Raw genomic sequence first — 12,127 nt, 5'->3', positions numbered from 1 at the left:
CACATAAAAAATTCAGCCCATTTTAAAGCCAGTATAGAGAACCTCTCACTCCAACACATTGACATAACAGTCAGTTTTGATTTCTCCTCCTTATTCACAAATGTCCCACTCAAAGATACCTTAGATCTCATCCAAGCCAAATTTCCTCCTGATATTTCAAGTCCTATTTCAGTTCACCATAATCTCAGCCCTATTTCAGTTTACCATGAAAGCAGCCTATTTCGTTTTGGCAGGGAAAATTCTACAAACAGATAGAGGGTACAGACATGGGTTCTCCACTCTCTCCCCCACTAGCAAACTTCTTTATGGAGACTTTTGAGGAAAAAGCCTTAAACCCAGCCCACAAAAACCTACAAAAAATATAGGAAGGTATTGATTAAAGTTTCTTAATTAATATTTTAGTATACATTGGCATTTCCTGAAAAATGTAAAGTCAAGAGAGCCTGATAGTATTAGGAGAAAAAAAAGACAGATAGATAGCATGAGAGACAGAGAAAAGGATTCAGCTTTTTTATATCATCATATAGTCAAAGGCTATCAGTTTTCCTTTTTCACCAATCTCATATAGATGAACAATCAAATGACTAATGGAAACTAAAGTGCAAAGATGACTATTACCCAGGTGATTAGCCCCATCTGGGTAAACGCCTTGAGTTGGACTTCACTGCCTAGGATTGCTCTCCAGTCATCCCTGCAATTGACTATAAGACCACATTGAATTAAGAGGATAGAACTATTTAAAAAAAACCTTTCATATCAAGAATAGACATAATTTTATCTCCCCCTTGGTGATTATTGCATAATGTGGGTGGTCTACACTATGTAGTCATAAATTTGATATCTCCTCTAGAATGCTTCTTTCTAAATACAAAAATCGTCAAACTGAAGAACAAAACTTCCACAATACAATATTATAAAGCATTTGGATGTTATATTCCTGGTTTTCAAATCCATGTTTCTTCCTAACCTTCCATAAATGGTATTTTAATTCATTAATTATAAAAACCAAAATTCTCTTTCTATTGCTAACAGGTAGTGGATATTGCAAAAAAAATAACCTGTTCTATTGAAAGCAATGGAATGTCCAACACATTACATAATCTGTTCCAAATATGCAGAGTAAGAGGGCAGCAGTAGAATGCATGTTCTACTGTTCCAATTGGTAACAGATGCCACAGACTGGATCTCTGATGTTAAAGTACATCCATTTCATGGTATTGACTGGTAGGAGGCCATACGGAATTCTCCAAGCAAGATCCCTCAACCTTTATTGAGGTGTCATCAGTGTGAGCCAGACTGAGAAGTGATACTAATGTTGAAGTGATTCAGAAGTCATATTTCCATATATATGGTCAAAGTCTGTATTAGAGATTGATGTTGAAGGTTTTTCACCTGGTTATACTATAAATCGATGGGAGGTTGCATACTCGATTGGAGGAGTTGTAGTGGAGGAAATAGGGGAGACAAGAGATCTGGGGGTGATGACTGATAGAAAACTGAAATTCAGGGAACTTATTGCAAAGGTGGTGAATGTAACCCAGGATTGCTGCAATACTGAGAAGGATGCTAACCTGTAGAGATAAAAGAGTTATCATTCCATTGTACAAGGGTGGTCTGAAAAGTTCTTGGCCTAATAATCAAAAATTATTTATAATTTCAAAATTATTTTTATTTTTCAACATAATCGCCCTTAAGACTAATACATTTATTTCAGCGATGCTCCAGCACCATTATCCTGTCCCTGTAGTGGTTCTCAGTAAGATCTGCAAAATACTCCTCTACAGCTGCAATAACCTCTTGATTCAAAGAAAAACGCAGATCAGCAAAGAAGAGTTTTAGTTTTAGGAAGAGATAGAAGTCAGAGGGAGCCAAATCTGGGGAATAGGGGAGATGTTCCAACAATTCATAGTACAGATCCCTTAATTTTCCCATTGCCAAACTTTTGTGGGAAAGTGCATTGTCCTGATGAAAGATGATTCTGCACTTCTGCAAAATCACTTTTGCTTCAGAGAGCTGAATAAAACAAACCAATTAATAGAATGACTTGCAATTTCACATGGATACTTATGACAGATATACCAACTTAGAAAAAAAAATTTTGCCAACAGTGTTGCCATTTATGGTTGAGGCTGAGAACTTTTCAGACCACCCTCGTATAAGACGCTAATCAGACCACACTTAGACTATGTGGTTCTCAAATTTGAGGTGATAGATGATAATGCTGTGCTGATTTGATAAGTAAGTTTATTGACTGCAAATTTGACTTCTTCTTGGAATTGATATGAGGAACAGGGCAATGCAGTTTGGGAGCATTTTGGATAATTTTTCCCAAGGTATGAAGGTGTGAGGCGAATGGGGCAGTCCCCTTCTGATTACCCAGTTGGAGAAGAATAGGATTGTGGTCTGAGGAACAATGGAAAGGGTACAGAGGAAGATAACAAAGACGGTTTCAGGACTACAATGTTAGTTATGAAGATCGGCTGAGAGAATGTGGACTGCAGACTTTGGTAGATAAAAGGAGAGGTGATATGATTGAGACTTTTAAACTGTTGAGAGGTAATTAGTTACAGGGTTGACACTGAGGAGTTTTTTGCTTGGTGGAACAGTGGGAAGAGATGACAAGGGGAAATCCTTGGACGTTGCAAAAGGAAGCTGTGCGCAAGAGGGTGAGGAGTGGTTTCTTTGCATGAAGGGTGGTTGAACTGTGGAATGAATATCCTGATAGAGTGATGAGAGCAAGAATAGTCAATGAGTTCAAGGAGTGGTATGATAGACTTTGTGTTTCCTAGGAAGGACCTACCACAATGAGTCTTTTGACTCCATGGAGGGCTGAATAATAATAATAATAATAATAAATTAGAGATTCCAAGAAATTATCTTCTTGGTTTTATCCTTTATAAAAGTGTAAGAAAACAAAGTTTGCACGTGAAGCAATTTCACGACTGCCTTGGTATCACTTTTGGGTCTAGCTCCCACTGATGAGACCTCAATAAAAGTTGAAACCGATCTGAGTAGTGATTTTTCTCATAATGCATAGCATTATATATGTCTGTAATGTGCATTGCATTATGGGATACTAAGGTAACCAATGCGAAGTCATCAGCCTCTATATACAAGTAGCCCAGTTGTGAAATTTCTTCACTTGCAAACTTTGTTTGCTTACACTTCGATAAAGAATGAAACCAAGAATATAATTTCTTGACATCTCTAATTTATCATATAACAAAGTGAAAAAACTTTCTACATTTGGAACCATGATAGTTTTGCCATCACATTCTGTTGCATGACACTTGTCATATCCCAGGTCTGTGGTTGTTAGTTTTTTGATGAAAGCAGTCCAAACCTAGTGTAGGATTAAGCTTTGGTTTTTATAACATTGTGTTTAATGAGCATTTCTGAGGCTTCTTTAAACTTTCTTGTAAAACAGTTATGATCAATATATGGCATTTCTGTTACTAGCCAAGCAACTTGGTTGCCTATGTTTGTTGTATGGAAGGTTAATCCTGATTTGTGCTGTCTTCTTTTTTTTTTTTTGTTAATGTCGTGTTCAGACATCCAAATTTACCCAGACCATCCTGCCTGCTCTGCACAGCAAATGGTACAAGAGTATTGAATTTTGTAAACTCCTGGTTTTTTTTCATGGGATGCTGCAGAGGTTTTCGTAGATGAAAGAACCTTGAGATCTTATAGATTGGCAAAAAAAAAATCCTTTAATTTGTAATCATGAAGCAATTGTGTAACTCGGTATGTAATATTCTTGATGTAAGGTATGTAATGGCATTCTTGAAATCTAGTTTATGTAAAGGAGCTGTCAGAGGCATATTAAGAATTCAGTTAAATGTCTTCGGTTGTTGCCCATTGAGTGCAACAGAATGCCTATTTCATTTCTATTGCCTGTATTTTACTTATGTCTCTATTTGTTAGTCTTCATTTTTCTAATGCATAAGACAAAATGGACAAAAAAAAGCAATTTCTCTTAATCAAAAGCTTACATAGAACATGAACATAAAATCTTACACACAACAAACATAAAAGATTGCACTTCAGTGGGATTTAAATGTCCAAAAGTAACTACTTACACTATTAATTTAAAAAGCTTGGGCACAGTATCATCCTCCTCAATATCTCCTAAACTAAATTTTCGCCAACAGAAAGTAAACTTCCCAAATATTTAAAAATTTTTGCTCCTCTTCAAGACTTGAATACCAAGTCTAACACCCTTTATATGCACATTGTCTAATTTAAAACCGTGCTCTCACATATGTTACTACTGATATATAAAACCCACAGTTCAGTGTCACACTGTTCTGTCTAGTTTTTTTCTATAACTCTTCTTCTGAATGTACCAAATCACATCATCTACAAATACAACTGTTTCTCCTTTCTGGTCATTAGCTAAAAAGAGAAACAACAGTATCCAGGGCACTATTCATCAACACAACTGAGATCAGATGCTTGCTTGTCACAGTCACAAATTAAGCACAAACATTATAAAATCAAATCTAATACAACTCTTGCATTTAACATGCATGTAAGAGATCATAACCATTTTTTCTTTTCCTATACACTAACTTTTTCAATTTTTCACAGACTTTTTTCCACTGGACCTAATGAAATGTTTTTTTCCAATCTAGAAATGTCAAAAATAGGCATTTTCCAAATTCCCAGTCTCTTACCATAATTTTCCTTAATAGCATAAATGAAATCAACAATCGATTTCCTTTTTTTAAAACCAAAATGCTCTTCCTGTCTCTTAACTGCTATCAACATAATGAATAAAAATAATAATCATAAAAAAATTGTACATTAGTTCCTCTTGCTTGCTAAACAACCAATAAAAACATAAAAGCAAATTTACTTAACACAAAAGCAATTAAATTACAGATTGTCTAACGTAATGAACAACATTTTAAATGTAGGACAAGAATTCATATATAAATTAAAGGATTCTAACTTACTTCTTCAAGTTGTGCTATATACATGGTAGAGAAACTTATCCCTCCCATTTTTTTAATACTTTTAAAAATATTTATTGCCTTATCTCTAGCAAATATATGTCTTCTTCTTAAATTCTGAGGACTTATATATGGACATCCTCCACCACATACCTTTAAATATTTAAAAACAAAAAAAAAATTGTATTCTTTATCTATAATACCTTCTCATTTATTAAAAATATAATAATACTTTTAGTACACATTTATAACAATATGACAAATAAATATTATGATAAATAAATATTTCAAACATTATTTTTGAACTACATATTGAATGTAGTTTGCAAATATCCATCTAGAGTCTAATCTATCAGCTTTTGGCAAATTCCAACTAGCACCAAGTTTAGAATTAGTGCAAATGCATACATGAACAAGACCAATACTGAGTTGGCATTTGAAAAAGTACCAGAAAAGTGAAAAGAAAGAACAAGTTCATGTTTTATTTTCTAGGCATTTTCAGCTGGAACTGAGAGCTGAAGCAAATAATGCATAAAAAGTTTCTGCTTAAGTGGTCAGAAAAATCCGAATTTACAAAACAGAGGCATGGGATACAGCTAGATTTCTCAATTGTTTCCCTAAGAATTATATTGGTTCTCTCAAAGTTCTCCCTATCATGATAGGATGATAACTGTCCTCCAGACTTACTTCCAGAAAATCTAAAATACTGAGTCATATTGTATTTACTATAGTGTGATGTTAAGTAACTGCAGTGTTTTGTGCAAATCCAAAGATCAAAGGGCTGAATAAGGTGTAAAATAGATGAACGAGAGAGGTTAAGTATGAAATTTGGAAGAAGAAAGCACTTTGGAGGCAGCATAAGATGAATAATAGTAAATAATCATTGCATGAAGAGTATAAAGAGCAGATCAAGAGAGTGACTCAGTTGGTAAGAACAGAAATTAGCAAATCATGCCAAGAAAAATCTTCATGAATTTTTTCGATATGTGGCATGTATAAAGAAGAATGATTATGGTAAGATGATGTTAATGGATGAAAGTGGGAGATTGGTAACCACTGCAGTGACACAGTCAAGGTATTTAGTGAGCAGTTCATCAGGGTGTTTCATCTTCAGTGTGAAATCAGAAGCTCAAGTCAAAACAATGAAAATTGACCATCTGGGTCATGTAGACTACAGAGGAGAGTACATAAAAAACACGGAGGTAACTTATTATTTTTGTACACAAACGCTAGAAGTATAAGGAAGAAATGGGTTCAGATAATGTGTAACTAACACGCCCCATTGCCAATCACACGATATCGCGTGATGCAAGTTCTCATCTGGTGGTTGATCACGCGTTATCGCGTGGACGTCGCTAACTAAATAAAATAATAAAAAAAATTTGGCCACCACACGAAATTCCAATTTTCAGCTTGGCAATGAACGTGTTAATTAATTTAATTAATGTTAAATGTTTAAGATACTTATCTCTCAGAACTCCTTGTTCCCATACATTATCTCCTCCTTCCATTTTATATTCCTGTAATTAAAGTCTCCTATCAGGATCACCTTCTCTTTAAATGCCCAACTAATTTGCCTAAACATTTCACAATCGGTATTCTCTGCATTCCCTTGCCTATAACAGCATACCATCAGATATACTAACCTGTTTATTTCAACTTTACGCTACACAGATTCAAAATCTGTGCATGCACTATCAACTTCCACACTTTTGGGCACGGAAATGGGGATGCGAGTTCAATGTTGCAAAATTTAAGGTTTTAAAATTTGGAAAACAAAGATGGGATGCAGAATTTATGCTTGGTGAGAATATATTGTTGGAGGTAGAGGAAATAAGAGATCTGGGGGTGATAGTGGATAAGGATCTAAAATTTAGGGGACACATCGCCAAAATTGTGAAGACAACACAAAGGCTTCTGGGAATGATGCGGAGGACACTGACGTGTAGAAGTAGGGAGATTCTTGTTCCGTTGTATAAGGCTTTGATTATGTCACACATGGACTATTGTGCCCAGATTTGGTCACCGGGTTTTCAGAAGGATGAAGAGATGTTGGAAAGGGTCCAAAGGAGACTGAAAGGTAGTTTCTGACCTCTGGAATGTTGAGTATGAGGAAAGATTGAGGTGATGTAATTTGCAGAGTCTGGTGGAGAGGAAGAGAGGAGATATGATAGAGACCTACAAGTTGGTAAGGGGTTGTTATAAGGTCAATGGTGGAGAAGTTCTACAGAGAACAGTGGGAGATCAGTGGAAAACCAGAGGTCATCCCTGGAAACTGTATAAAGAGGGTGTGAGTAGGGGAGTGAGAGGCAGGTTTTTTCGTGCAGAGTTGTGAATGATTGGAATGCCTTGCATGAGATTGTGGTGTCTGCAAGGAGTTTGAGTGTGTTTAAGACACGGTATGATGAGATGTATGTGTGATAAAAGGACCTACCAGATGAGTCTTTGACTCCATGAGGTCTTGGGGTAATAATAATAATAATTCCTCTGCAATCATTAACAGTACTCACCCTCCTCTTTTCACATTTCTATTTTTCCAGAAAATTATATATCTTTCTAATCCTATTCCCAACATCACATCCTCCTCAGACAACCAAGTTTCACTTATTCCAATTATCTTTGGGCATAATGACTTGATTAATGCAACAAACTCAGCTCTTGTTTCGAATACTCCTTACATTTGTGCATAAACATAACAATCCCGATGTGTTTGAGGCCATTCTACCAGCACCAACATTCTCTATTCTAGCTGCTATACCACACCTCTCTCTTCATTCTGCACATTCCTTTTTCCCTGATCCTGACTCTGATTTCTATTCCTACCTGTCTCATCCTCACCTTTATGCATTCCATCATCTTGTACTGCTGTAACCACATCCTCAACCTCATATCCATCTTCATCCTGCCATACAATCTGTTGATTTGTGCTATCCTGCTTCACAAGTAGGCTCTGATCATTTACTAAATTAACTTCTTGACTCTGTGCTTTCTCAGATAACAATAGACTTTCTAAATGCCTAACACCAAACCTATCCAAATATAATCCATCAGCTTTAAACCATTCCCTTCAAATTGAACCCCCCCCCTCCACTTTGCCTCACACAACTCAGCCATCTTACTATTCATTATCTTTGCTCTCCTTATCAATTCACTGTTGTCATATCTGGGCAACATACCTAAAACTTTCCCAACAACACTATTCTTCTTTACCTGCTTCAATAATTCTCTCTATCAACATTTTTTTCTCCCCAACTAATTAATTTGTGTCCATGACTTCCACTAATTTTGACATCCGGTGTTTCCTTTTCTGCAATGCATCAGTTATTTGCTTCATTGTTACACCAGGAAAGCATGTTTTATACACTTTATTAGTAATCACACCTCTAATGATCGAGTCTCCATACAATGATATAGAACTATCCTTTGGCTCTTTCTTCATAATATTAACTTCGCCCTTCTCATTATCATCAGTCAATCTCTCCATCGGATGTTTAATATCCTCTTCCAGATGTTTCATTTCACTTTTTATTTGCACTAACTCCTGCCTAAGCTCTTCTACTATGATCATGAATCTTGCTGCCATTTCTAATCGCTCTAATCTATCAAGACACTTTTCAAATACATTATTGCGTTCCTTTTTCTCGTTTACCCAAACTGTCCACCAATCTTTTACATTTTTTGGTGTATACATATAGCAGTTTCGCAATGCATCCACTGTGAAAAAATCCAGGGCCGAGCCAGACTTTTGTACAGAAGGCTTCCGTGCCACTGACGTCTGTTTCTTTATGACTGCCATCTTCAGAAGCTGAAACAGCAAAAAAACAAGTAAGAAAACAAAATATAAACAACAAAAAATTTCAACACCACCACTGAGGGACACTTGTATCCAAACTGAAAAAATACAGCATAATTTGTGATAAAAAAAGCCACACTATACACTAATTAAAAACACTTTTTTTTAGCAAAACTCAAATTTACTGATATTTTCACTCACAACACTAGAGACGATTGATTATGGATGACTGATGATGATAATGATAACTTATTTGCTACTCATATCACGAGTCACACTTCTCTCCTTCCCTGCTACAATATTTATGCTCTTCAACTTCTATCCATGTCAACCATTTTCGCTAATACTCAATCTTTGAACAAATATAATTTATTTGAGCAATAAATTCATCTCGTTAATTTCTTATACTTCTGCCATGTACATAAATTAGACACTGTCAGAATTTTTATTAGTCCTGAAGCCATCATCACCCTCTCCTTACTCTGGAACTCCTAAACTAGGGTCTTCACATTATGCAATTCCATGCTATTTCTCACAGAGCAATTTAGTTTCTCCTGAATCTGCCTGCCTTGTTGAATGTGTGAAGAGGATTCCTGCTCTCTAACCTGCAGGACTGCAGGTTGTAATCCAAATGTAGCATGAAGGTTTGTGAATGTGTGGCATGAAAATCAACAACAAAAAAGACAAAAATAATGAAAGTAGGCAGAACCATGGAAAATATCAAATGCATCCTGAATAGAGAACCTATAGAAAAAGTAAAATATTTCAGATGTTTAGCAGAACTTTTATTGAATACGGCAAATTAAATATGGAAATAGCAACAGAATAAGCAAAGATGGTATGTGGTGAGTCAACAAAATAAATTTATATCGAACAAGAAGAGAAATCAGTCACAACACTAAACTAGCTGTATATAAGACAGTGTTCGAACCAATTTTAATTTATAGAGATGAGAGAGGTTAGAAATAAAACAGTTGCTCACAGACTAGTGACCACAGAAAATGGAAATGGGAAATGAGCAGGGAAATGAACAGATGCTATCAATGGCAGCATAAAATGAAAAAGGAAGATATAAGAAAAGAACTTGACACCGTTACCATTCAAGAAAATGTGAGGTATTATTATTATTACGGGTATCTCCATGGAGTCAGTAGACTCATCGCGGGAGACCCAAATTAGCAAAACAATATCTGTCATATCTCTTCTTGAATTCATTTACAGACGAAGAGCTCACAAATAAGTCAGGCAATGAATTCCACTCATTCACCACCCTCCAGGCAAAAATCCTTGTTCGGACACCTTTGTTAACCACACTCTTCTTTAATTTCCAGGGATGACCTCTTGTTCTTCCATCACTATCACACAGCTGAAACATTTCCCCTGCATCAATCCTATAAAAACCTTTCTGTAATTTAAATGTTTCTATCACATCCCCTCTTCTTCACCTATCAACCAATCTCTGCAATCCACAAGCTCTCAATCTATCAATGCAGGGAGCATTTTTTACATCACTCACCAACTTGGTCATTCTTCTCTGAACCCTCTCCACAGCCTCCTCATCTCCAAGGAATCCAGGTGACCAGACCTGAGCACAGTAATCCAAATGTGGAAGTATCAATGCTTTATAAAGGGGAATAATAACCTCTTTATCTCTGGATGTCAGTGTGTTCCTCAACAACCAAGTAATCCTATGTGCAATCTTGGACACCTTATCAATGTGTCCTCTGAACTTCATCTCCCTATCTACCAACACCCCTAAGTCCCTAGCCTCATCAATCTCTTGGCATACCTTTCCATCAATGTAGTACACAGCTGGTAATCTTTTAATCCCAAACTGCATGACTTTACACTTTTCTACATTGAACTGACATCCATTATCTTTTGCCCATTTTACCAGCTTATTTAAATCATCCTGCAAACTTTCAACATCAGCTTGATTTTTTATTGCGCTACCCAACTTTGCATCATCAGCAAACAACTGAATATCTCCCTTTAAGCCATTTCCTATATCATTTATATACAAATTAAACAACAGTGGCCCAAGCACAGAGCCCTGAGGCACACCACTGGTCACCTGCCTCATTCTGGACTTGGCTCCTCCATACGCCACCTTATGGTATTTCTCCCTGAGCCATTCTCCTATCCATATCACCAATTTAGTATCCATTCCCATCTGCTCCAATTTGCGTAACAGTCTTCTATGGGGTATCCTGTCAAAAGCCTTAACAAAATCCAGAAGTACCACTGTGTAGCCAGTTCCTTTGTCCAACTCAGATGTCATTCTATTACGAAAAGTTAATAGATTGCTAAGGCAGGGTCTACCTTTAACAAAACCATGTTGGCCTCTATAGAATATCATATCCTGATCCACCCATTCTTGAATTTTGTCTTTAACCAACTTTTCCAATACTTTTGCCACTACTCCTGAGATGGCAATTGGTCTGTAATTAACTACCCCAGTTTTAGAGCCACCCTTATGCAAAGGAATCACTTTGCCTAACTTCCACTCCCTAGGGACCAAACCAGAGTTCAAACTTAAATTAAATATCCAAGTAAGAGGGGTATACTAATCTAAGGTATGACATGTAAACAGAATGGGAGAGGAAAGGGTTAGCAAAACAGGTATTTGATGCCAGGATAAAAAAGGCCTAGAGAAGACGAAGACGTAAGTGGGTTGGTTATTATTATTATTAGTAGTAGTAGTATTAACATCTGACCTCCATGGAGTCAGAGACTCACAGTGGGAGGTGCACACTATCACACACAAAGTTCATCCAACCATGCCTTAAACCGATTCAATATGTCTACATTCACAACACACTAAGGCAATGCATTCCTAGAGAAGACCAAGACGTAAGTGGGTTGATTATTATTATTATTAGTAGTAGTAGTATTATTAACATCTGACCTCCAGGGAGTCAGAGACTCATAGTGGGAGGTACACACTATCACACACAAAGTTCATCTAACCATGCCTTAACTGATTCAATGTGTCTACATTCACAACACACTAAGGCAATGCATTCCTCTCACACCCTCCTTATACACTTCTAGGGATAAAGGTTAAATAAATGGTGAAAAATGAATTTGGGACACATGAATTCACAAATATCGATGTCTATGGTGTGATTCAAACCCAGTCTGTTGGTTGGAGGTCTTTGTGAAATTCTCAGGGTAGATAATGTTCATTACCTAGTAATGAACATTATCTACCATCTGAGATCAACCTCCAAATAAGCAGGGTGATGAAACCAGTAGCTTGCTTATTTGGAGGCTTGAAATAGCTAGAAACAGAACTATGTCAAAACTACATGTAAAATTATTGGATTATCACGTCTCCTTTAGTCCATTCATCACTCTAATGTGCTGTTAATTTACA

General features: G+C 36.4%; 1 protein-coding gene across 5 annotated transcripts in view; it reads right to left on the bottom strand.

Moving 5' to 3' along the window:
- The window catches only part of LOC150102665 (atlastin-2-like), a 437,615-nt gene that overhangs the window by 64,908 nt on the left and 360,580 nt on the right, over positions 1–12,127 (bottom strand). For 4 of the 5 annotated variants that reach the window (XM_090399745.1, XM_090399746.1, XM_090399747.1 and 1 more), the window contains one exon: positions 4,959–5,108. The exons of the other annotated variant lie outside the window; for it this stretch is intronic. In XM_090399745.1, the coding sequence (XP_090255871.1) occupies positions 4,959–5,108 (150 nt within the window). The remainder of the gene's footprint in view (positions 1–4,958; positions 5,109–12,127) is intronic. 5 annotated transcript variants of the gene reach the window in all.

Source organism: Typopeltis vanoorti, chromosome 10 (genome assembly GCF_054136105.1).
Source record: "Typopeltis vanoorti isolate ZY-2024b chromosome 10, IOZ_Tvanoo_1.0, whole genome shotgun sequence".
NCBI classification, from domain to species: domain Eukaryota; kingdom Metazoa; phylum Arthropoda; class Arachnida; order Uropygi; family Thelyphonidae; genus Typopeltis; species Typopeltis vanoorti.
The sequence above is the reverse complement of the archived record's forward strand: the minus strand, read 5'-3'. Positions and strand labels throughout refer to the sequence as shown.